The 27,554-nt window shown below is 41.4% G+C and overlaps 1 protein-coding gene across 6 annotated transcripts in view; it reads right to left on the minus strand.

The window, feature by feature from the left end:
* TRPM6 (transient receptor potential cation channel subfamily M member 6) overlaps positions 1-27,554 on the minus strand; it is a 115,833-nt gene that overhangs the window by 63,852 nt on the left and 24,427 nt on the right. For all 6 annotated transcript variants that reach the window (XM_019555265.1, XM_019555268.1, XM_019555264.1 and 3 more), the window contains exons 2-12: positions 23,337-23,416; positions 21,967-22,005; positions 13,833-14,013; positions 13,391-13,604; positions 11,459-11,583; positions 8,942-9,113; positions 8,065-8,239; positions 6,458-6,581; positions 5,440-5,512; positions 5,214-5,314; positions 1,686-1,820 (exon numbers count right to left, since the gene is read on the minus strand). In XM_019555265.1, the coding sequence (XP_019410810.1) occupies positions 1,686-1,820; positions 5,214-5,314; positions 5,440-5,512; positions 6,458-6,581; positions 8,065-8,239; positions 8,942-9,113; positions 11,459-11,583; positions 13,391-13,604; positions 13,833-14,013; positions 21,967-22,005; positions 23,337-23,416 (1,419 nt within the window). The remainder of the gene's footprint in view (positions 1-1,685; positions 1,821-5,213; positions 5,315-5,439; positions 5,513-6,457; positions 6,582-8,064; positions 8,240-8,941; positions 9,114-11,458; positions 11,584-13,390; positions 13,605-13,832; positions 14,014-21,966; positions 22,006-23,336; positions 23,417-27,554) is intronic.

Raw genomic sequence — 27,554 nt, forward strand, 5'->3', positions numbered from 1 at the left:
GCCCCCTACTTACCAGCTCCAAGTCCAGCTGCAGCTCCCTGCTGCAGCAAGCAGGAACTGCTCGAATCATTGAAGCTCTCTGAATCTTTTCTGAAGATTTGGAGAGCTTCGAATAGATTCAAGCCTTTTTACTGGTCCCCTGATTTGATTAAGATTTGGAGATTCAGCCACCAAATCAGGCCAAATCTCCTCCAAATCGAATCACTACCCAAAGCTTCACACAGCCCTAAAGCATATCCATTCTAGGCACCAGCACCATACCTAGACTCTTGGCAGCCCAGGGCAAACTTCTAGTATCAGGTCCCCCTTCACCAGAGATGATGATAATAACTTTTAAATTATCATTTTTCGGCCCCCTTTCTGCCCGGGCCCCAGGGGGCCACCCTATTTGCCCATGCCTGTGTCCAGCCTTGCTAGGCACTCCAAAACAAACCATGGCTGCTGCTGCTTTAAGAGCAATAGCCAGGGCACACAAAGCATGCAAGGCCAGAAGCAGCAGCAGAACCAGGGACTGTTTAGGAGTTTCTGGCAAGGAGACTGCTGTTACCTCCCTCTCTTCCCCCCCTCCCTCCCAACTCTCTGCTGTAACCAGAATCTGTACCCCCCTCCCCAGCTCACCCCACTCTTGCAACCCACGTGCTCCCCACCACCCTCAGAACCACAAACTCTGCTCCACGCCAGCAGGGCTCACCCTGAGTGACTGCTTGTTACACCGTTGGAGAACAGGAAGAAGTGTTGGCAACTGGGTCAGAACACCAGCATGCCTAAGACCCAAGCTGGGTTGTTCTGGCATCTGGGATGTTCTCAGCCCTCCGAGATAAGCCATTGCCAGTCAAGCTTTCCTGCTAGCTTCTACAAATGCAATGGCCTTTCTTTATAAGAAGCTGGTGCCCCTTCTATTCCATTTTTGAAATATGATAAATATACATCAGAGTCCAGATTAAAATCTAAAATCATTTCTTATGAGATTTAATTTGAATCAAACTCTCCACAAGTGATGGGCTGGTCCTGTCAGCCAGCCCCAGAATCCTATCACATCCTATCACATTACATCAGACTTGTTTGGGGTTTTTTAATCTGAAACGTTTTCCAGTGATAAGAGAGTATCCTAAAAAAAAAAAAAAAAAGAAAAATGGATGTGTTTTCTAAATGTCCTGATTTTTAAAGAAAAATAATAATTTTCAGATTTCTTCTCATTTTGCTAGCATTTTGGTATTCATTTTTTTTCACAGCATTTGGGAATTAAAAATAAACAGCAATGTTTCAAATGTGTATTTACCATAATATTTTAACCAGCCCAAAAAATAATAGTTTTGTAAAATTTGTAAAAAGAATATGTATTTGTGCTGTGTCATATTTCACTTTGTGAAATGAATCAAGTACATTTCAGTAAAAGTGAAGGAAAGCAAGTTAACAATTTGTTTCAGTTGTTAAGCCCAGGGAGCAAATGAGCATGGCTTCCCTCTCTTTTCACATTCCTGGGCAAAACGTATGCATCTCTATGCATCTCTCTCTGCCCTTAGCAACGAGTCCTACATTTATAGCACCCAAGGCATTCTTACTCATTACTACTTTGTACTGCTCTGCACTGATGGTACAAAAGAGTCAAGCCTTATATTTCACCTATTCAGTCTGTCCATCTATCTATCAAGTAGTCACCTTGCAACTCGGGTTCAGATACTCACTGTGTTGTAGAGTTCTTCCAGTCGAGATATTGTAAGGAAACGGTGCATATTCACTCCATGCTCTATTAACAGTTTCACAAAATCCACCCGGTCCATCACTAAAGCATCCAGCATTGCTTGTTCTAGGGAGCCAACCTTGAAAGGAAGGTTAGGAGGAGGGAAAAGAGAAGGATGAAAAAAAGAAAAGAAAAGCCTTTTTTTAAAAAAAATAAGTAAAACAAACTCTGAATAGCGTTAAGGATCTCCTTAGTCAACACTTTGCTTTTCCTTACAACCATTCTCAGCACACATCCTACTGGCCTTGTTAAGTTACTTTAGGTTCAGTAGTTAATGATTCTTAATTCAAAACTGCCCTATTTAGCATCTGACAAAAACAGAGGAACCATATATCAAGCATGGCCTACATAAGCCAGGCTATTTAAAAGAAAAGCTCTATAAAAAGAGAGGAAAAAAAATCTGATAAATCAGAACCCTGAGAATGATAATAGAAAAAGATAAAGACACTGTGAAACACAGAGCTGTATCTTATTTTCAAACCAGAAAGTATTCTGATCACTCGGGGTGCAGACAGAAGTGCAGCTCCCTGCTGTAACTCAGAGCACTTTGCAGGAAGTGTCTGAGTTGAAAGGATCCCCTGGACCAAACAGAAGTTCACTACTGGTTCCAAGGGGGAGGGGAATCTAGTTGTTGCCTGCTGAGCCTGAGGCCAGTTTCCCCTAGAAATGGCTCCTCCTCTCTCCCAGCCTGTCCTCATTTCAGAATGGGAGGGGGGGAAGGAAGCAAAAGGAGCTTATCCTAGGGGTTCCCATGCCAGCACAGGAGGGTGTCTTCTAAAAACAAGCAGAGAAAAATGTGAAATTTAATATATGCTAAACGATAAAGACAGGCATAAGTTTCATAGTTGGTAGGGTCAGAAGGGACCTGAGCTCGGAAGGGACCTGAGCAGACCATCAAGCCCGACCCCCTGCCATGTCAGGAAAGAGTACTGGGGTCAAACGATCTCGGCAAGCTGGCTATCTAGCCTCCTTCTGAAGACCCCCAAGGTAGGAGTGAGCACCACTTCCCTTGGAAGTTGGATCCAGATCCTAGCCGTCCTGACTGTGAAGTAGTGCTTCCTGATGTCCAGCCTGAACCTACTCTCAGTCAACTTGTGGCCATTATTCCTAAGTTACTCCTGGTAGTACTCGGGGGAACAGGGACTCTCCCATTCCCCGCTGGTCTCCCCTGGTAAGTATAGATGGCCACCATATCCCCTCTCAGCTTTCTCTTCTGGAGGCTGAACAGGTTCAGGTCCCGTAGCCTCTCCTCGTAGGGCCTGCCCTGCTGCCCGCTGATCATGCAAGTGGCCCCCCTCTGAACCCTCTCAATGTTGTTCACATCCCTCCTGAAGTGCGGCGCCCAGAACTGGACACAGTACTCCAACTGTAGCCTGACCAATGTTGCATAGAGGGGAAGGATCAACATGTGTTGGGGGGGTGGGGAAGCCTTTAAAATCCATCAGGTAGAATAGGGCAGAGCCGAAACCTTTACTTCCACTACACAGACCTCTGCCACTTGAGCTAACAATGGAACTGACGGCAATAGTAAATTGTAATCCTCTCTGTGGATGAGAAGATACTTGGACAGTTGATTGAACATACTTTCTAACAACTAAGAAACTGTAATGCTCAAGACCTTAGGACCTGTAGGGCCTTTGTAGATGCAACAAAACTGGCCTTTAAAAGCTGATTGAAAGCCCTTTTTGCACCACTGTAATGGCATTGTTGTTTGCATGCAAGTTTGCTTTACACAAAACCAAAGGAATCTAAATGAGGTAGCACAAAGCACAGGCAGGCAAATTTATCCTGCTTCTCATGAGTGCTAGAAGATTGGCACTGGGATTAGAAGACTTGAGAAATGAACTCTAAGGGGCTCCTACAGACATGCAGCAGTGCTGTAAATCCAGTGCGACGGAGCAAACTTGATTAATTCTGGAGTGCAGAAATTAATGTCTAGAAATGCCCTAAGTGCTTCAAAAGCATTTGGAGTGCTTTAAACATTGCCTAGGACAGCAGAACTGGTGTGAAAAGCCAGAAATAGGGAAGGGGCAAGAAAATTTGGAACAAAGAGGGTAGGAAAGTCAGGTGTCTGTTCTTTTCCAAACATGAAGCCCATATAATTTTTTAGAATGGCAAAACCATCTAGTCAAATTCTCATAAACAGCTGGTCCATTTTAGCTTAAATTAGGTGAAGAAAAAGAAAAAAGAAAAAGAACAATTAGCTTGAAGCTACTGGGAAAAAAGTTTTCTATAAAACACACAGTTTTGTGTCTTAGTACCAGGAACCATTCCAAACCATGCTCATATTATAAATACAGCTGCAGACATGCAAATACATACCACAATCACAATTTAAATTACGTAGGTACTGAGTATATGTTAGAAAATGAATTAATGGACCTTTAGTCATAGAGCAAAACCTGAACTGTGTTCTTAGATTCTAAGGAACAAATTGGTTCTCAAAAACCTCAACACTATACCCCTATTCAACATGAAGGCATGGTGATGGAGAAAATATGAATACTCTCATATCACTCAAAATTAAAGTTTAGATTTAAAAGACATGGCTTTTTTACATAAGCAGTGGGGGAAAAAACTATAGTTTCTGGAAATGAAAACTTAAAGAGAACTATTCACCTTTCATTTATTGAAAGGAATACCTGTGTTCTTAATAAGCTACCTATTTTCCTCAAGTTTTTCCATATGAATAAAATTCTGAACAGATGCCTTTAGACACTAGACACAAAATTGCACATAAACTCATATATAGGAAGAAAAAACTTAAATACGGGCTTACATGAAAAAGTCTATTAGATGGGTTATCTAGTATGTAACTGATCTCTTGTCACTGTTCATTATTTCATAGGCATATATTTAACCTATAAACAAATCACATCTTTTATCAAATGCTGTTACCAAGAGACAAATACATAAATAATACAACATATCTAATCATACCATGTATTGTATAGTATGTTCTGTTTTATTGTTTTTCATTAAAAATACTTTGGTCATGCCTGCTCACGTCCTTGATCCTACAATCTCTGTCCTATCAGGACCTCTAAAAAGAAGTATATTAATTCTCTGTGCCACTCATCATTATATGGTGCCCTAAATTAACAAGCCCAGTAATACCTACCACAAATCACAACAGCAGCTAAAGGACATCTGATGAGATGGCAAAAAGCTGACAAAGAAAAATGGCAGTTCCAAATAACATTCAAGAAATATTCAGATGGAAAGAGACTTAGTAGAGACTATGGTGCTGTGTGGTAAAAGAACCTAAGTAGGATAAGATAAGGATAAGAAAACTGGTGCATTTCCAAGATTAAACATGTTTACATCACAAGACTCGTAAACAAATTCAAACACCAAGTTACTCATCACCAGGCACAGCTGACTAACCAATGCAAGACAACTGTGGAAATATATGGAGAATTAAAAATCATGGATGTAATACCCTACCCACAGTGGAAAAAATGTGAATTACCTTCCAGTGCTGTCCATAAACTAATATATGTTTCTTGGCAATATCAAGTCTATTCCAAGCCAATGCCAAATTTAGCTGATCCGGTGCAGACATATTTGTACCTAGAAAACATGCAAAGTCTCCAGTAACTTATCATACATTAGCTTCTTTTTCTTCCTCTCTTTCAAGCACCTTGTCAAGGGGTCTACAAATCACAGGAAGAGAGGTAGAATTGTTAAATTAGTACCTTTCAAGAGTGCTGTCAGGATTGCCAGATCAATGTCCTGCTGTTCCTCTGACTCCACATCAAATATCGTTATCTATGAGAATTATAAAAACATGTTGTGATATAATGGAAAAGCCCTTTCAGGAAAACTGACCAGGCTTTGTTTTCAGTCTGTATTTGTTGTATATTGAAATAAATATAGCTTACTAGTGTGTTTCCATGGGCATGACAGACCCTGGATGCAAAGTTATCAGCATGCAAAGCAATAACTAGGTAGCTAGCTATGTAAGTCTGAGTTTTCTCATCAGCTGCCCCTTGGAGCTGAGAAATCAAAAGATGTAATGGCATCTAGGCACCTTCTCAAACAGTGAAAACCTCTAAAGATCCTATATGTAGAAAAACAGGTTTGAAATGTATGTTTAAACTATTGCCATGTTAGCCTCTTGACTGAAGCAGCTGCTACTGAACATTCCCAGTACAGGACATCCAACAATTGGGTGTCTGTGCTGTCAGAAGCTGGGATCTCTGAAAACCCTGCCACCCTCCACATTAATACTAGCAACAACCTACTCAGAGCTGGAGTAAGGAGTAGGGGTAACTGAGAATGATTTGCTTTTACCTCTGAGAAAACACATATCTGGCCTTTTATTAAAAAGCAGAAAAAATGGGCAACTCACAAAGACGTGTTGAGAAGTTCAGTGATTAGCTTCTATGGAGATGAATAATACATTACAAAACCAATCCAAAGAATACATAAATTGGTGGTTGACCATTTATATAATCATGTTTTATTTTATATATAATTACATATATTCATTTTGAAGAATAAACCGAAACATACTGGGCCTCATTCTTCCCTCAGCTGTGGGTCATATTGTAGATACAACTACAATATAATTGTCCCATTATCGTTATATCAGATATATTATTTTAACAACCTCTGCATCCAAGTCAATCTTCTATATAACTAACAAAAAGATTTTAGTGCTACACCACACAAAAAGCTCATAAAATAAACACATTAATCCATCATACTCACAGATTCTCTGTGCTCCATACACTCCATCAGAATCTGAAATAGATGACGGGACTGTTTCTGCCCAAGATTAAAGGTGTTTTGAATCATTACTAATATCTCCTCCTTCAGCTGAGGGCGCAACTCCCTGAAGAACACACACACATATATTCAACAATAGAGGATATTGCCAGTTCCCTGATCCCAAAGATCTTTTTCAGAATATACATAAGAAACCTGCGAGATGTGAGCAGGAACTAGTGCATAAAGGAACAGCTATTTTATCCTTGACTATATTGCATGCACTCTTCACAATATCACCCAAGCAGACGTTAATGTTTAGGCTGCCTAAGGAATCCATAGTCAAGCTTGGGGATACAGTGTGATGACGACAGTTGCTGGCAAAGCAAAGGACAAAGAGAAGATGAGAGCTCAAAAGTAGGCTGGGGCCAACTGATAAAGTCAGAGGGTGGCACTGGAAATGGCATTAGAAACAGGACTAGAATTGTGCTAAGGTTGCGTATAAATCATGGGCCAAATGATGGGTCAATTGGTGGCTGCAGTGTTGGGTCAAGAGCTACTACTTAGCCTGGAAATGTTTAGATTTAGGGTTAGGCCTAATTAGGAGGACCAAGGCACTGATCAGCTTTGGTACATGATGAAGGTCCACAATCAAGGTAAGAGAAAATTGGAAAGGTCTTTTGGAAATTAAAATATATATTTTCTGTTTGTGTTTACATTAGAAATTTCAGCCATCTGTATTGTGTTTCCTTCAGAAAACTATAGATAACTTGAGATGTGGTAGGATAAACAGTTCTCTTAATGTAACTTAAACAGAGAGGTTAAGTGATCCCACATCGGGATCCAGACCACTTGATGGATGTGAAAACAGCACGAAGAAAGGTCAGAGCTGAGGGTAGCAGAGGTCCACAAAGTGGAAACCTACAGGGATCCTCAGAGAAAAGGTTGCGGTTTGAGTATTCACAGATCCTTGAGCTAAGCATCAGCAAGCCAGAGTTGGGTCCTGCTAGAGTCAAGGTTGGAGCTTGCTGGCAGATTCAGGTTGGCATGAGAGTCAACATCAGTCTGTGATTCCACGTGTGAGCTAGAGCTGACCCAAGAAAAAGTTAAAAATGGGACTGGTAACAGGATTTGCACCAAGAGTAGGGTAAAGCAGAGTTTGTTAGGGTGATCAATGGTGAGAATAGGGTGATAGTATTTGCTTGGTACCCTAACAAAATTTTGCTCCAGGTCCATTGAGTGCCTTCAGGAAACGGACATCTCAAATCAGTTATGTCGGGAGTTTTGAGTTCTAGAGAGGCTCACTACCTCCAACCCTATTTCTAGCTCAGGGATACCAATGGATTTTGATCCTAACTATACCCCAGACAAGTCTAGAGTCCCCAATTTCTACCTTGCTCAGGGAGTCCTAACCCCATCCTGGTGAGCCTTTAGCCTCCAAGTTTAAGCTTATTCTGGACTGAACTACAGTCCCATTCTATATTCAAATTACTTCAGTACATTTCTCATCTTCTGTGGGATTTGGAGACAGGTGTTTTCAATGCCTCACCAAATTGCTCAAATAGAAAACAGAACAAACAAACCAGGCAGCATAGCCTCCAGCTACTCACCCCACATCTGCTGTGTGCTTGTGTGCAAAAGCCAGGAGATTTGCAGCTCTGCCTGTGCCCTCACAGACCACCACTGGGATAGCTGGCGTGTCTCTTACATACTCCCAAACCATAAGGATCACATTTGGGCCTCCTTCCACTACTAGCCCAACCACTGGTACACCTTGGCCCATTCCTGTTTCAAACCACACACAACCAGTTACCAACAGCACAGGTCTCAGTTCCACAATATACGTTATAAGTCTGCCAAGTAGCATTGATGAAAAAAATCTAAGAGAAACTACGAAAGAAAGGAAGGAAACATTGCTTTCAGTTCCCTCACTTTACTTCAGGTATTTCAAGGCTGACTTTCAGAGAACCTCTGCCATTAAAGTAGAAGATCCTTGAAAATCCCTGGGTGAGATTATAAATGGTCCCAGCACTGGGAAGGAAAGCAGCCCAGGAAATTCTTGCGTGGTTTGCAAGAGCCACCACATGTGTAAACAAGTGTTTACACAACAATTTACATATATACACACAGTGAAGCAATTAAATTTCTCATGTATTTTGGAGGGACATGATCTGAAATAACTCGTAGATGCGTAGAAATACAGGGAATAAGAACAGAAATGATAAAAGCCCTGATTTTCAATGTGTGGATTCTTAGCTCTTTCTGAAAATGATGGACTGAGAGAAGACAGAAACTAAGGCATCCCAAGCAACTAATAATGTTCCAATCAATTGACTGACACCATTTGTTTTTCAGGTTTATCTTCATAAGTGCTGCTCTCCCACCCCCATGAAAATGCCTGGCCCACCACAGGCACTGCTTAACGTCTTAGTGACCTTTAAAATACAATTCTTCAAATGGTGATAAAAGTAACACCATGACACTCACGAGTGTGTATTTTCTGAAGGGATATGTATTTCTCCAGACTCCTCCTGAGCATCATCTCATTGCCATATTTGCCCACTGTCCCATCATCCACCAGTATGAAATGGGAGTGCATACTGTTGAGGGTGCTCAGCTTGCTGAGAGGATTACCAAGAGTCTGATATAGGCAAACCACCTGAGGAAAATCAAAGTAAAAAGCACTTCAAAGAAAGTAGGAGAACATCACTAAGGATGCAAGGTGACTTGCACAGGATTCATTGTTTCACCATGCACTTAATTTTAGCTTCTCCAAGGGGGAAAAAAAATCTCCTTTCAATGTACCTTGGAGGAGTACCACTGGCCAATCTCCTTAATATTTGTAGAAATCACATTGGGAAAAAAAAAGGTTCAAGGCTCGGTTCCATACGAAAGATAGGGAAGAACAGGGAAGCAGAAGAGGAGGGGCAGTGCTGAGAGAAGCAAAAAGGTAATAATGCTGTTGTCCCTATGGAGGTATTGATTTTTGTGTGCGTCTAACACGAGAGCTAACTGGAAACTTTCTGTCAACAGTTTTCTGTGGAAAAAATTAAGCTCCCACAAACTCATATTATTTCTACAGGAAAAGTTAATATTTTCTCCAGGCTGTGTTATCTTATCGGAGTGGTAATTTGGATGCTTCAGTCCCTTCTTTGGCTTTTAGGATGCCCCCCCTTCCTAGAGCATGAGCTCCTTTTGTCCATGGTGCATCACAGCCCAGTTTAGGAGTCCAGCTCATAGGAAAGAAAGGGGACATGAAACACTTGTGCAGAAGCCAGTAAAACACAAATGAAAAATAGAAATTATGTAAGCAAATTACCTATTTGTGTGCATAACTACTACGTATGTACAACCTTACATATTTCTACATTAATCAATTAGCTAAAACTAAATTTATGGTCATGTTTACATTCTGATTTATGGAATAATAGATAATATCTTTTGTACATTTTATAGGTATTAATCTGTTGCCAAATTTTTAAAAACATTCAGAAAGTAATGCAACATTTCTGAAAGGGAAGATTATTCTTAAACTTACTAATCTACAAGTGAAAAGCACCCTAGTTGTAGCTGCATTGTTCTAGAGGTAAAAGGAATCAAAACTGGTGAAAGAATAAATAAATAAATACAATAAAATAAAATATCTAGTTGGTCTAATAAAAGATATCAGCTCTTCCATGAATTTTGATTCGAGAAGTAAGGTACCTTAGTGTGCAACACTTACTGCTACTTAGTAAGATCTAGAATTTCTTCTATTCACACCAAATATTGAGGGTGCTTGTACACTAGATGCAAACTGGCTGTTTTTGTGGTTTAATTGTGTCATGCTGTACATTTAAACAGAGTTTGCTACATTGCAAATTAACCCACATCTACATTTGGTTTAGTTTGCAACATAGATATTTGTAACATTACAGCCTTTGACAGCTTTCCCTACACCCCCTCCTCCCCTCCGTCCTCCGGCACAGAAGAGGCAGGCAGAAGGCAGAAGCAGTGAGGGGCCCAATCCTCCCCCCACCCTCCCCCCAACAAAGCCTGCCTACATCTCCCGCAGCCAGAGGGCAAGCTGCCAGTGGGCCAAGTCGTTTCTTCTGTGGTGGCAGTGCCCCCTGGGGCCGCACAGGTGGGCTACTAGTGGGCAGGTGCTGCCCCAGCTTGGGCTAAGTTAACAGTTTGATCAGGCTGGATACTGCCTTTGAGCTAGGTCAGCACCCACCCACTTGCCACCCACCCAGATGGCCCTGCAGGGTGCTGCTGCTGTGAAGGGAAAGTCCAAGGCCTCCCACAGCTTAGGGACCATTCAGCTCACCAGCAATTCACCCCCCAGCTACAGCAGAGGTGGGCAGGCTCCATGCGGGGAAAAAAATTAAAGGGTCAGGCTCCTCACTGCCTTCCACCCTGGCCCCCAGTGGAGCCTGCCTGTGAGAGCTGCTGCCATGCCATGCAGCCCCTGAGTGGGGTGCTAGCTGTGGGGATGCTGCCCTAGTTTGCAGGCAGCACCTGCTGGATCCAGCACTTCCCGGAGCCTACGTAGGGAACAGCGTTTGGCAGGCTTCCAGCTTGCACTGGGTGCTGCCTGTGAGCTGGGGGGAGCACCTGCACAGCAACCTGGAGCAGCTGTCACCCCACCCAGATGGCCCCCACGGGTGTGCTGTCACCAGGGAAGGAAGGACCAGGGCTCCCCCCACAGTTCAGGAACTACTTGGCCCACCAGCAGCTCACCCCCCAGCTGCAGCAGAGGCGGGCAGGCTCCACAGGGAAGAAAGGAAAAAAAAAAAAAAAAAAGGATTGAGCCAGTCACCAAAATGGTGACAGAAGCCCCTAAATTGAAATGGTGGGTTTTTAATTGTCACAATTAGAAACCCACCATTTCAATTTAGGGGACTAAATCCCTGTCATGTGTACAAGTGGCCTAAGACACAGCTTAGCCTGGAACACTTTGGTAAAAAGTGGCCTTATACAACTGTATGAACACAAAGGATATCAATAAGTTCATTTACTCACATCTTTACCAATGAGATCTCTCTGGTTCTCAATGATACCCCAAGGAGGAATTCCAACAGCCCAAATCTTTCTCAGATACTGAGAGGCATGAGCTTTCAGTGCATCTCCCACATGCTTTGAAATTCCTAAACAGACAACTTTATTATAATTAACAATACTACTACTACTACCACCACCACTATAATAATACATTCAGATTCTTGTTGCAAAACTATGCTTACCAAGTTTATGGTACATTTTCTATTTTGCTTTGCAGCCATTTTTAGTTGATAAGCAAAAAGTAAAAGATAACATTATATACTCTGTTGATATATTTCATATGAAATTATAGGAATAGTAAATAACATTTTTTTTTTAAAAATCAAATATATCTCAATGAACCAGATATGCTCACAATTAATGTCACAAACATGCAAAGCCAATGCAGCTAACTATTTATAATGTAGATTATTTTCATAAATATTCTCTGATGTGGGGTAAGAATATATAGCCTCTTTAGTGTTTACTTTTACGTGTAGAATCTAATTCTCATTCTAAAGCATTTCAATTACTTTGAATGGACATTAGTAAAAGTTGATGTGCCACAGGTCTCAGATTTATTTTCAGCTGTATTATTTCAAATAAACTATTTCACTCTGAACAAGCCTGTCATTTAAAAAAATTCTGCACAACAAATTAGTAACCTTTCACTCATGAGATACCTCAAAACATTAAACCTGAGTAAAATAGGGGGGAAAGGGCAAGCAAATGTTTCACTTTTCAAGTTTCCAAATCACTATTAAAAGATTAGTCTTTTTAAAAGGATTTTTCATTTCTGAAAAATTCTTTAGCCACACCTTTTTCTGATTTTTTAATATAAAATAAGATAATATTGGAGCTCAAATGTAAGTTAAGGGACCAGAGGGTCCAAGTGCTTTATGTTTTGTATTGTTTTTCCATTATCAGTCCAGTCAAAATATTTAATGATGGGGAACGCCATGTCTGGACTGGACTTACTTACTCATCTAAACATGAGTTAAGGACCATATACAAATTGCCAGAAGGGCCAAAGGAGACCTGACAGAGAGCCAAGGCTGGAGGCTCTTATACCTTACTTGGACATTTTGACAACCCTGACTGGGTGTCAGGTGTACAGAATTTCTTTTCCTTTCTCTCATTTTACAAGCAATTTTTCATTTCAGGAACATCTGTATGGCATGTGGATGTGGTGAAGGGGAGGCAGGAGCCCCGTGAGAGAGACCAATGGCTACACAAGTGCAGTCCCAGTGCAATTGGGAGCCTCTGCTTATCCCTTAAGATTAAGATGTAGTGGGAGAGAACAGAAGAGCGGCACGCAAACATGAGTACGTGTTCAGGCCAAGCTGTCTTCACGTAAGGCCAAGTACACAGGCAGTATCAGACGCACCTGTGGCATCAGATACAATATTTCAGAATGTTTGTGTGTGTGTGAAGGTTTATTATAAATATGTTCATACACCCAACCTGACATTTCTGTAATTTGTCTCCTCCTAGAGTTATAGTCATCCAGTCAATGATAAATAGTATAGCTATACCTTAGGGCGGGGGTCAGCACCCTACAGTCCATGGGGAGAAGCAGCAGTAATAGCAGGGGCCTAGGGCTGGCCCGCCTCAAATCCAAGCTGGGTTATTCCAGCCCACGGCCAGGAAAGGTTGCTGATGGCTGGCTTACAGTATCAGTCCAAACCAGACCGATCTTGTAAGACACTCATGTCTATCACTCAGTCAAAATATCAATTTTTCTTTATTTCTAATATTTTATCTTATTTTGTGCCATAAGTATCCAGAATGATTGCATTATAGTAATCATTGCTGTAACTGTATTGTAACATTCCTCAAGCCCATATACTGTATATAAGAAAGACCAAGAACAAGGAATGCATAGAGGCAGATATAGAGAAAGAATGTCTGTACCACTGTTGATGCCTTCAGTAATTATCCACGCTCCTGTAGTCTCAGCAGCTTTGATCAGTCCTTTGCTGAAAACTTGTTTGACCTTAGATGGAAGCTTGAAGTTCTGGATGCCTCCGTGAACAGAGATCACTAGCTTTGGCAGTTCCATCTGCCACTCTTTCACCATCAGATGTAACAGCTGGTCCAACTTGCTATCGTAGGAAATTCTAACATACTGGAAAAAATAGACATGTATTCACTATATATTTCTTAAAACCAGCATGGTCAACTGGCAGCATATGTGCCATAAGTAGCACGGACAACCTCTATGTGTAGCATACCAAATAGTGGAGGGGACAAGCAGATAGGACAGGGAGCAGAAAGCAGAGCAGCTGACTGGGCAGGAACAACTGGGCAATCTAACATATGTTAAAATCAAGAAAAATTACATATGTATGCAAACCTTGGCATGGTAGGTGTGATCACCGTCTTGGAAATTGATAGTACCATATGCATCAGTGGGACTTATCTGCGTGTGTTTTTGCACACACCATTCTTCATCATTACTCTGTCCGACAGACTGATAAGCAGGACAACTATAATCTATCCCAGGATGATCTCCAATCAGCCGGCCACAACAGCATCTTAAAATTGGAAATAAAATCATGATTTTATATCACAGACTTAACTATCAGGTCTTGATCAGAATATCTCGAATAACACTTTCTTTTGCAAAGATGGCAGTATTATCCAGGTGTCTGATATCAAAACAAAAACAAATAAGAATAGCAAAAAGACAAAGGAGAGAAAAATTATAAATACATATTGCTTGGTAGTCATTATCTCTGGGTCTTTTTCTTACACTTTGGAAAAACTTAAAAGTTTGTCAAGATTATAAAATATTATGGAACTAAACTGAAAATTTCAATTCTTACTATCTATAGCCACGTGGATTTCTGTCAGAGAAACACTGAGGTACAGATACTTATGCTTATTATTACTATCTACTTGTACTGCCGTAGCACAAAGAAGTCCCAAGCATAGACCCTTTAATTACACAGAAATTAATAGTCACCTTTACACTAATTTCCTGATCACTAATAGACTGAATGTACAAAACCTTGCCCCCGAATTGGGACATAAATAGGCCATTAGTTAGGCCATTAGCAGGACTTACTACCGTAGTGATCAATATCATATTGTCGATATTCAGCTTCATTTTTTAATGCATCTGACATTACCTTCTCTTAAAAGTAGGGACAGAAGTTATACATAAGCCATTTCAAGTGATCGGAAACCAGTTTAAACCTGTAACAGAATAGAAGTTCAGTGCACATAAACCAGTTTCAAAATGGCTGAAACTGGTTTAAGATAAACTTGGCTGAGTGCAGCATCAGACATAAGTGATTTGGGTCAAACCAGTTTATGAAACTTCTGTCCCAGACCCCTTCCTAGTTCAAGTTAAATCAGTCTCACAGCATTCTTTCCAGCCCTGGGCTGAGCTGTGCTGTGCTGTCTGCTCCAGCAGAGAAGGGGTTGTTGGGGGGGGGGGAGACACAGAGAGAGGCAGGGGCTGCCCCCCACTCCCAGGCATACCCTGGCTGGGGGCTGGGGCTAGGGAGGGGAAGTTAAACACTCCTTCCCACACTCATACTTACTGCTGGCTACAACTGTGGACTACAAATCCCAGAGGCACTGAGAAGCAGCCCCTGCCTATACCTGGAAGGAGAAAGAGTCCTGCTGCTATAAGTCTGGACTGCAAATCCCAGAGACCTCAGGGGCACCAGGAAAAGAAAATAAACACACAGCCCATGCTAGCTACATGCCAGACAGCGTGCTCTAGCACCCCCCAGCTTCTGGTCTGAGCCACTGCAGGCATGTGGCTGCATTACCTGAATCAAAAGTAAATGTGTGTCCAGTTGTTTCTCAATTTAATCTCTGCAGTTTAGATTAACCTGAAAAGACTGACTTGATTCAGCTTTAGGCTTTTTGACTGTGTCTACTTAGCTTTAAGCTTTTAAAATACTTCTGTGAAATGTTAGTGTGTCATCTCCTGGATACTGTTCTCCTACTCACTTTGTCTGCTTCTATTGGCAAAATCAAGCCAATATACCAGCATTAAAAATAACGAGTGTTGTTAAATCTTAAAAAAACAAACAAAAACAGTGATGAGCACACCAGTCCATTAACAAGAAAAAGTGCCCTGGACTCTTTCCCTTGTTCCATTAAATCTATGCCTACCTACAACCCCCACCTCTTTTTCTTTGCCCTCTTCAGTCTCTATTCCATTCTAACCCTCGCAGACATCTGTATATGCAGATGTTACATTTATATCCACCTAACTAGGGTAAAGTCAATTTAAGTGCCAATCTGTGAGATGTTCAGAGAGATGAAATGAGGCAAAAAAATGGCAGGCCCAATCTAAATTAGTTCCTGCCACCAAATTCCATCAAATTCAGTTGCTCCGAGGATGGAGGCTTTGGAAGTTACTATACTCCAAAAAGCAAAGAGTAGAACATAATGCTTTCTAGAAATAGAAGACAACCAAGAATATACTTGCTCATCACTTCCTCCAGTGGCTCTTAGGGACCAGCAGTGGGAACTACAGATATTTCCCCAAGGCCAAAGCAATGATGATATTATTGTTGCCATGTACTGAGCAAATTTCCCTGGCAGTCAAAGGGAATTGAAATTTTAATCTTCCTATGCTAGCTTTTCTCATTTCATCCCATAGCCTTTTCACTACATTGGGAGCCTGTGAGAATAGACATTTTTAAATTTTAGCACAATTATTACAAGGCATCTTTCAAAGGAAGGAAAATAACACAAGAATCCAGACATCCCTACTATTTTCCCATGAACCTATAAAGATCCAGTGGTCTCTAAACTATGTGGAAGAAAGAGGGGAGAGAAAAGCTGATATTAATATCTCCTTATGTTATTACTACTTAATTTGTATACAAGTAATAGAGCAAACAGTAAACCCAGTTAAATACCACAATGCCCCAGTCAAAAACAGTATGAACTAGCTATTGCCAAAACCTGAACAGAAAGCACTGAGAAGTGATTAAATTAATCAAAGCTTGACTGTGTTTTATAAGGTCTGGAACCAATATCACACACACAATAAACTGTCATCTAAATTCCACCACACCATTACTATCTTCTTCCTCCTTATGCGTTATAAAACCATGATACTAGCTGTTTCTACTTTTTTACAGGAAAGATCATACAGGGAGAGCAATCCATCACCCGACATAAGAAATTAAGCCAGTGGTTTTGGAGCTAGAAGGTCTAACAAGCACTGGACCTCTTTTTCTAAATAGCAATAGTAACAGTTGAACTTTATATTGCAAGTGTATTAATAAACAGTTTGTTTCCAGTTTCAAAAACTGACTTTAACTATCACTACAATACTGATAACAGTTGTTTCTGCAAGGTCAGTGCAAAGCTGGAAAATAGTCATTTCTCCTATAAAATGAAACCATCTGCAACAATGAACCCTGAGAAAGTCTACTAATGACTTAGACACCAGACAGAACCAGGTCACAGTGACCTTAACAGGGAACTATCCTTATTCTTATTGCCCTTTTCCAAAGATATGCTGCCATATAAAGTTCAGGTTATAACCTACCATTCTTTGACAATTAAAGAACAACTGTTAAATGTCAGCTACCATCATTGCTTCATAAATGTTGAATGGATGGGAGCCAATTTCTTGAAGAGGCAATGACTGCATGATAGTTACAGTCTACATCTAAATGAAGTATATTCTACCAATAATGAGAGCACTGGAAGTATACAGGTTAAACAATCTATTACACATTAGTATTTGTCTAGATATGGCCACATCAATCTGTGAACCCCAGTTCTTTTTGCGAATACCATTTTCATTGTAAGACTCTTCTGTATGCTGAAAAGGCATTTCAGCCCCATGGGTCTAAATCATCCCTTTTTCACAGAGAACATTTCAAGAGAGAACCAAGCAGACCAGGAAACTCTACAAGGTTCCTTTGGGACTGATTAGGGCCCATAAGGAATTGATGATTTTTGCAAGAGCAGTGACTCCAACTAGCAAGTTATCTGGGATAGCTACAAAGTTAGCAGAGAACAATGAAAAGTTCTCTACAAACTCCTGCCTCCACGACATCCTCAAAATCCCAAGAGCCCCTTCCTTCTACACAAAGAATCTACCGGATCTCTTGGCTTGGTTTTATACAGGTTACATATACCCTGGACACAAAATGAATAGATAACACCTTGTGATAGATCTCAAGAAAATTTTCAGCCCATTTTAAGTCTGCTGAGCCAAAAACCTGCCTCGAGGGAGTCCCTTCGTATTGGTGGAACTTTAAAAATTGTTTATGCTTTTTGACAAATCAGATTCTTCTATTCAAAAGTATAAAACAAAAAGAAAATGTGGAATTGACTTTAAGACTAAGGCTAAATAACCAAGAGGATGCAACAGTAATAACAGTTGGTAGTATACAACAGTTTTTTCACTGTCTGTCCAAGAGTTCTGAAGGAGCTGGCCAAAGTCATTGCGAAACCCCTGGCGAAACTCTTCCACAACTCATGGCACTCTGAAGAGGTCTATGAGGACTGGAAGAGGGCCAACGTTGTGCTCACCTACAAGAAAGGGAGGAGGGAGGACCTGAGTAACTATAGGCCAGTTAGTAGGGCTGTGCAAAGCTTCGACTTAATATTCGATTCAACAAATATTTGACATATTCGACCTTGAAAAGTGAAAGTCAAGTCGAATAGCAGCTGGTCGAATAGCTGTCGAATCGAATACTGGAAGCTGAATATTAACAGTATATTGCCTATACTGGATTCCCTGTGGGGGGGAAAGAAAAGAAGAGTAAGGGGAGGGAGGGGGAGAGGGGGAAGGAGTGCTTTCATGACTGACATGTATGGCTGGCCAGTGACCTGTCAGCATTCTCTGAGGTTCCTTCCAATCCCAGTGCTCTCGGGGAGGGCCAGAGAAAATACATAAAAGGCAGCAGTTTTTCAGCTCCCCTGCTTTCTGCCTTGGAGTCAGTTTCTGAGCTGCTGGTGTTCTCCAGCACCTCTGCGTCAGACCACGACAGCTGGAAGCCCTGATCTTCAACAGATTCCCTGCTTGCAATGCTAGCAACAGGGATTTCTGAGAACTTGGTGCTTTTATTTTATAACTACTTTTCATATTAGTTTACACTTGTATTGGATAGGGTTAGTAGTAGCCTAGGATCTATTCTATATATAGGAATTTAGTTGATATATATTTTTTTATACATCATTCATTCATTCAATATATTATCTATACACACAAACACATTTACATAACATCCAAAAATCTAATCCGCAGCACACAGCACACTGAGAGATTCCAGTTTACCTACAAAGGAACACATTATAAAGCGGGGTGGAAAGGCAGGTGGCCACGCTGGCCAGCCCACACAAAGGGGAGCAGGAGGGATTGCAAGTGGGAGAGCTGCAGTCTCTCCCCCCACCGAACTCAGATGCAGCCTCTTTCCTCCCGCTACAAGGGATGAGGCTGCTACAAGCAGTAAAGAGAGGGGAGCAGCAGCGCCACTAGAGGCACTGCCCGTGCCTGAGACTCTCTCATGTCCAGACACAGCAGCCACAACCTCTCCCACCATAACTGCAACTAGCACAGCAACGCACTCCACCCCTGTGTCACTGCCTATGCTGAGCCTTCCCGCGCCAGAAGAAGAGCTGGCACTGGATCTGGATCTTAGTGCCCTGGCAAGGGAAGGAGGGGGAAATCAGTCAAGTTTGTGCTCGACCCCCCTTAGGTTTTTTCCTTTCAAGCCATGAGGTCTTTCCCAGAAGGTGCCTCTGTACAGGTGAAGGCAAGCAGCTCAGCTGAATCCACTCTTTCTCTTGCTGTGCCTCTGACTGCTGAAGAGTGGGAGAGTTCAGCAGCATCCACAGATGCACCCACATGCCATAGGGAAAAGCCTAGTACTAGCATGGTCTGGGATCATTATGAGCTGGCAGATGATCCCGCGTTTGCTATCTGCGTGCACTGCTGAGCCAAAATCAGCTGCGGCAAGGGAACAAAGTGCATGACCACCTCGGGGATGCTGAGTCATCTCTGCAGGTACCACCCCTTTGCCACAGGAACGGCCCCCACTCGCTCCACAGCCCCCCTCCCCCCACAGCAGAAGCAAGGCACCCTGGAACATTGGGGGCAAAAGGGACCAGTTGCATATGCAAGCAAGGTTACCCAGACCATTGGGGAGAAGCTTGCTCTGGATGGCCAGCCCTTCATCTTTGTTGAGAAGCCAGGGTTCAGGCGGCTCCTGGCACTGCTGGCTCCATCCTACCAGGTGCCCACATGCACCACCTTCAGCAGGACGGTGGTGCCCTCCCTATACAAAGCATGCAGGGAGCACTTGAGGGAGGAGCTGCACAAGGCAGGCCCACAGGTGACCGTACATTTCACCTCCGACATCTGGAGCAGCCAGGGTGGAGATCATGCATACCTCTCCCTCAGGGCACTGGTATGGCCAGTCAGGCCATCGGTGGGCTCTCCTTCATGCCAAGGTGATGGATGAGTCCCACACAGCAGCAGAGATAGGGCAGCCATGAACTGCATGGTGCAGGGGCAGGCTGAGCTCACCCGCGGCTTCATGGTCACCGACAATGGGGACAATATGGTCAAGGCAGTCCGTGATGCCAACTTTGCTGGTATTCGCTGTGTGGCACACAATTTACATCTGATTGTGAGGGATGCCTTGGAGTGGGACAGGGGTGCTAGTGATGGTGCCATCGAATATTACATGCTCTGCACAGCCCTACCAGTTAGTTTAACTTCTATTCCAGGGAAAATCCTGGAAAAATTCATCAAGGAATTTATTTGCAATAAGCTTGCAGAAGGTAGGATTCTGAATGACAGCCAGCATGGTTTCATCGTGGGCAGGTCTTGTCTCACCAACCTCATCTCCTTTTATGACCAAGTAACACACCAACTGGACAAGAAAGAGGAGGTTTACATTCTATATTTTGACTTCTAAAAAGCCTTTGATCTGGTATCCCATGATGTTCTCACGAGAAAACTGAAGTATTGTGGGATGAACTCCAAGACAGTCAGGTGGGTAGGAAACTGGCTGGAGTAGGACTTAAAGAGTTCTAATGAATGGATCTGTGTCATCCTGGAGAGAAGTGGCCAGTGACATCCCACAAGGGTCAGTGCTTGGTCCAGTACTTTTCAACATCGTTATCAATGACTTGGATGTGGGGATGAAGAGTGTACTGCTGAAGTTTGCAGACAACACCAAGTTATAGGGATGTGTGGTCATGCTTGAAGATAGGCTACAGACACAGGCAGATCTAGACAAGCTATAAAGTTGGGTGGAGCAACCTCAGACTCTTCAGCCTTAAAAAGAGAAGGCTGAGAGAGGACTTGGTAAAAGGTTACCACTATATTAGCGGGGTACATCAAGGGTTCGGTGAGCAAGTGTTCACCAAAGCACCTTTGGGGAAAACCAGGAGTAATGGCCACAAACTCCTGGAAAACCATTTCAGACTCAACATTAGGAAAAACTTCTTTACAGTTAGGGTGTCCAGACCATGGAATATGGTCCATGAGGTGGTGCAATCACCTACCCTAAAGATCTTCAAGAGGAGACCAGACAGTCACCTTGCTGGGGTCACCTCACCCCAGTTGTCTTTCCTGCCTGGTACAGGAGGCTGGACCCGTTGGCTCCCCCTAGAGGTGACTCATTCAGAAGGCATTTGGATGCTTATCTTGCTGGGATCATCTGATCCCTGCAGACTTCCTAGCTGGCAGCAGGGCTGGACTCGATCTCATGAGGTCTGTTCCAGCCCCTAATGTCTATGAAATCCATGAAATCGTCTAAGGTCCCTTCTGGCCTTACACTCTATGAATCTATGCAGAGACATTAACATAATTTTCAAAGGCTTGATCAAAAGTTCCATAAATATACATTAAAAAAAAAAAAAATCAGCTCCCTAAAAAAATCCATCCCTCTGTTAAAAACACGAAACTGCATGAAGTCCAGGTTGTTTCTCTTCCCCAAAGTGATAGAAAACAGTTAAAACACTTTTACAGGGACCTCACATCCTTTATGTCTCAACTTTGGGGTCCCACAAAGCAGGAGTCCTGAATTACCTGTGACTACTGGTAGGAGGCATAGATCCAAGCTTCTGGGTAGGGGAGGATGAGGTGCGGAAGTGTAAGCAGTGGTCTTTATATTTCCCTCCAAAGGATGCTAGTCCAACCACTTCCCCTCTCACCCAGTTCCTACTGCCTTCACATCCTGCATCTCCCATGAGATGGCTGGAATTAGCTGCCTAATAAGGTGTTCACTATATTCCTATCTGATATCCACATAACCAGCCAGAGAAATACTTTTAAAATAGTTCCTTGCATGTGTGAATTTAGCCTTAGTATGAAATATATTTTAGCAGGATCTATAATTATTTCCCCCAAAAGACCTCAGAAATGCTATTTTGACATTTTCAGAGGTTAACGTGTTTTGTTTGATTTCCTGCTAGATTAGGAGCTCCTATTCTTACTTTGGCTCATTTTAGAAAGCACAGTCTCACTTTAATAAATAGAGTCTTACCTGATTAAGTTCTGGCACACCTGACATCCAGCAGGACATCTGCAAGGACACAACAATAAGAAATTAATTAATGTATAAAAGAATACATTTGGTAAATAATACAAGTTACAAAATGTAGGTGAACAAATTTCAAGCAATAGCACTGAAACTCACAGATTTCTGCATTCATCATCTTTGAAAATCTACCAGTGAAGTTGAGTGCTTTATTTGGATTACTTTCTATTATATAATGTGCCTAATCTGAATTTCATAGCTGAAGTCATTATCTTCATGTATTAGTCACAAACAATGTGTTCAGAATGATCTGGCCCCATACAGTTTAATACCTCAAGAACTGAACCCATGTGCTTTACTCCTGCAATACTACTATGCTGGTCATTCAGAAAGCTTTTGAGAAGAAAAATTTTTGTTTTCCTCCATTTGTCAAATACAGGTTGAATTTTTCCCCCTTCAAGCTCTTTCCAGTATTCTGTAAAAGAGTATTATGATTCAACTGGCACAGAGCTGGTTGTCAGGGGTACTATGAATGATAGTACCTTTTACTGGCAACAGATTCTACCTTATTATTTACATAGAATTTCTATGCATCAGTTATCCATTTGTAAGAGACATCATTTTTTTTTTTCTTGTAGTGTCTCTTGATCTGGGCCATACTTTCTGCTAGTGGACTAAAACCAATATACCTGGAAACCAAGAAAGATCAGGTTTCAGGTATATGTTTCAGGTTTTGGCACTCATCAAACAATATTGTTATACTTTAAGGCCAGGTATAGACAGGGACATTACACTTTTACTGGTATAAGTGATCAGAAACTGGTCTATATCCATAACAGAACAGTTTGGTACACACACTGGTTTAAAAATGGCAGAACTGGGTCTAAGATTTGCCCTCCCCCATCTCCCCAAAGGATGAATATGTGTTCTATTTGCTACCAATCTAAATTATACTGCTTACAGAAAACTGAGCAATTTAGATTCCACCTTGGACTTTTTGAATGTCCATACCTAGCATAAAAATATGTTAGCAGCACATATTTTTGAAACAACTAATGAATGACACTATCATCTAGTCAGGGGGTGTTTAGTAATCATCATAAGGTGATACTTCCAGCAACATCACATGAACAAGAATTGCTGAATCCATTCCTATACAGAAAAACAAGTAGAGTATAGTATCTGATCCATCCTTCATACCTAATATTAGAAGACATTCTTAACTGAATGGTGACAGTGAACATTTGGCGCCCACATAATGGTGGCACTGCAAAAGTATAAAATAAAACTATATCCCAACTACTTTACAACATCTACATATCAGCTCTGGCTTTTCTTTAAATGTAATAAAAAGAAAACTAAACCCACAACTATACCTGTGTGGATCTTTAGAACTAGTAATGATTTTTGCACATTCTCTTTTACTGAAGATGCTTTCAATCCAAGACTTCGGGGACTGAAAAGAAAAATCAAATATAATTACACTCCTGTACCTCATTATCATATCATTTCTGTAGTGCTGGACAAGAATCTCAAAATGATTTCCACTCTTACGTTAGATACAACTAAATGCCAATTAACATAAGCAGAAACCCAGACCTTGAAACTAAACAATTCTAGCTACCATCCTCAAACACCAGAGGAGGCTCCAAATTTAAAGTAAATGAAGTGATTAGGATGACTCAGAATTGGGAGTGAGAAAAGATATGAAAGTTTGAACATATCCTCCACCCCAAAGGTGCATGTTTAATGTCTAGTGTCCATTGATCTCATTAAATGTGTAATAACTGAAAAAGACCAGGCTTAGAATTATAGCTATATTTTTTATGAGTTTATTTTTACTAGATATTTTTACTAGATATTAAGAACTGTAGTTGACCTGGTTAATAAAACTTTACTGAAATGGGATAGAGTAGTGGTGCTCAAACTTTTTGCTGTGTGGGGTGGATGGGCAGTGCCTTGTCTATGGGTTGGATCTAGCAGGTGGGGCCAATCTGGTCATGCAGTGGGAAAAGGGAAATGGCCAGCTCCCATTCAGGTGTGCAGAGGGAGGGGATGTCGCTCAGCCTAATCTGGCACAGCAGGGAGAAGGAAGCATGGCCCAACCCCAACATGGCCATGCAGGGGGAGGGGGCATGGCCCAGCCCTGAAGGGAGAAGGGAGCCGGCCCCAATCTGGCCACATGTAGGGAAGGGGACGTGGGCTTAGGAATTTAGCAGCAGCAGCAGCAGTGGGTGGCTGTATTAATTGCTACCACTCCCCTGCTGCTGCCAAATTTTCTGATCCACAGGGAGCCCAGTGGGTCAGATGCCACAGCTACATTGGCTGGATTTGGACTGTGGGCCAGGGGTTAAGCACTCCTAGGATACAGAAATGCTGAAGGTAAGTGATTGAAAGAAAACATTGCCTAACTGAGCTGATCAAATGCCTACTAAAATCACTGACTTTAATGGCCCCCAGATAAACCTCTTAGGAGATGGCAAAAAAAACTTAAGCTTTGTCTACCCAGTAGACTTATTGCTCCCGGATGACAGTGCCCTCAAGCATGCAGCCCTGCGTTGAGTGGGCTACCTCCTCAACTGAAAGTAATGTAGCTACTTCTTTGCAGCACCATGCAGGAGTTAATTGGTTCTGTCACCAGACAGTGATAATTAACCCACTTGAAGAGGCTACATTATTTCTAATTTATGAAGCAACCCATTATGCTTGAAAGCACCACAACCAAGGTCAGTAAGTTTAGTGTGCAATGACATGGTCTGAGCAATCTGAATATTCACTGTGATGTGTAGACATTTCATGAAGCATCATCAGGAGGTTTTCAACCTTTATCCCCTGCAACACGCAAACATTTTTTAAAAGTGTCTTCCAGTTTGGGGTGCTTCAGTTTTTTGATGACCCATTTGTGATTTGGTGTTTTTTTAGGGGTTGGGATTTGGGGAGGGGTGGAATGTGTGTGTATACATGCATTTGTGTGTACACTCTTTGGGGCAGAGATCTTTTTATTCACCAGCATAATGTGCAACCTGGTCCAGGACTAGCATTCCCAGCTATCAAGGAACACAAGCTTTTGGTCCTTGCAGTCTCTTATACAGTATCTGGCTAGAGCAGGGACAAACAGTTTGGACTTTAATGAGAGCCGTGTGCAAGGTGTACTTTCCAATGAACAGTTCCCACTAGGGGGATCTACTCTGATCAGCTGTAAGCCCTCATCACATTTACATACATCTGTGTGTGCAGAATAACAAATTGCCACAAAACGAGGACACAGGATTCACTGTTTTGCCTTCAAATCTTTGTTCATTCAATGAACTGGCTTAAGAAAGAAAGAAAGAAATTATGGTGGGTCATGGTTACTGCCACAGGTTGTTGGCTATACACCCTTGCCCTCTATTATGCATAGGGCCCCTCGTTAGACTCATTTTTAAAGAATCTATTGTGCTTTTCATGCTCTATAAAATAGTAGATAACACAGCAAATAAGAATACCAGCAATTCAATTCACAGAATGCAGTCAGGAGTATTCTATTAAGTAAAGACTGTTTTATAATCCAGAAAACTCCTGTCTGATTTGTTTAGTAGAATTATGATGCCTAATCCTACTTTTTAAAAATTCTGTTATATATCCTTAAATATTATCATTTTCAATGCATCTGGCTAAAAATTTGACTGGTGTATGGAATGTCAGCTCCCACTGAAACAAATCTTTTCTTTGATTTTAATGGAAATTGATGTGTGCCCTTGTCAAGAAAGATTAAAGAGTTTGTAAGAAAGTAAATTTCTGGTATTAACATGTGCATGTTCTTCTGGGAACTGTTAATTTGAGTCTAGCTGTATCACAGAATGAAAGGAAAGCAAAGAGGATGATCTTCAGGGTGTGATAGGGGCTAAGTGACACACAAAAAAAAATCATCTCAGGAAAAAATTCACTGAATACAAATATTGCAAGAGGATACAGAAATGCAATTCAGAGAAGATGTTGATAAGAGGTTGCATGAAATCCATTAAACAATAGCAGGTTTTGTACCTACATTTCACAAAACCATTTGGAAACATTCCCATTAGAAATGAATACTGCCTCATACCTCCCAGGCTACTTCATTCTAATTTCTTGAGCAATTACCCATTGTTGAATTGAACTGATATTATTATTACAACATCCAGGGATTTTCAGCTTAAAAATTCACTGCTGTTTCTTGTGAATCAAATTCTTAGTTTACCAAAAGCAGGAGAAAGCAACATATTCCTTAATTTGACTCACTTCCCTGAGGGTGAATTCATTTTGCTGAACTCTTTCATTAAAATTAATATGATAGGTTACCCAAGTAGCTCCTTGTGTACAGCTCAGTAGTAACAAATGCCAGATCAGTTATTTGTTTCCTTATCAGCAGGGATCCAACTTTTTCTGTGCACCACAGAAAAATGCGGTAACACCCAGGTTTTCTTGTTTTAAGGAGAAAAACACAGATTTTTTTTTGAGGAGACAAATGCAGATATTCTCCTTCCAAGGAGAAAAAAAATGAGAAACAGCAGGTTTCCCTTTGCAGGCTGACAGAGCTCTGGGGGGAGCAGAAGGAAGGCGATCAGGCAGGGGGTGCCATGTGCATGCACCTGTGCACACATGCAAATAGCAGCCAGGCAGCATGAAGAGCAGCTCTTGCAGGTCCCTGAAGTTTAATCTGGGAGCGGGGAGGAGATTGAGACCTTGTTCCACGAAGGAAACTGAAAGGTGCTCCAACAGACTGTAGACTATATGGTGTAATCATCTCACTTCCTTGTTCTCTATAATGTCTATGTATACTAATAAAATTGGTTTGCATATCATTCTTAATTCAGGAAGAAGTTTAGCTAAAATAAAGTGCCAAAAATCTGCATGTTTGAAATATTTTCTTCACATTAGGACAACAGAACAAAAGACTGTTTAACATAGCAAAAAGCATAGAAAGAGATCTATTTATATTTAATATTTGGACTTGGAAAAAAAATCATAGATGAATATAACAATCAAATCTACAAAAAATAAAACATAAATCTATAACTGTACCTCTCAGTGAAGCTAAGCCTGTTAGCTCCTGCACAAATGGAGAATCAAAATATTTATACATCTTTATGTAAACTTAGGAAGAGATTCTTATTATATTAGTTTTAACCAGGAGGTGATGATAAGCCATGTTAGTCTGAAGTCAGACAGAAATAAGGCATGCCTCTCAGAGTTAGTTTCAAAGATACCTCCCTACCCTACCTTCTCCCTATATTAACTCAAATGACGATCTGGGTTATAACTTTTTACGGAGGTCCGTTTCTTAAGCTAATACTTCAGTATCAGAACCTACAGCCAGCAACCAGTAAAAAGATTCAATTAAAGAAAAGGTTATGTATTTTGCAGCTGTGTAAGTACTACAGGATTTGAAATTAAAATTGAAAATAAGGTATTCCAGTATTTGCTTTCACTCCTTTCTGTTCCTTGCAATTTAGAAATTCTCTTTAGTGTATATACTTCTGTTGCAATGTTCTCTCTAAAGTTCACAAAGCTATGGTCAATACTTAAAGTCATGGCCAGGGAGAGAGTTTAACAAATGTTTAACACCACCAGACAAT

Source organism: Crocodylus porosus, unplaced genomic scaffold (assembly GCF_001723895.1).
Source record: "Crocodylus porosus isolate Cpor-Errol unplaced genomic scaffold, CroPor_comp1, whole genome shotgun sequence".
NCBI classification, from domain to species: Eukaryota; Metazoa; Chordata; order Crocodylia; family Crocodylidae; genus Crocodylus; species Crocodylus porosus.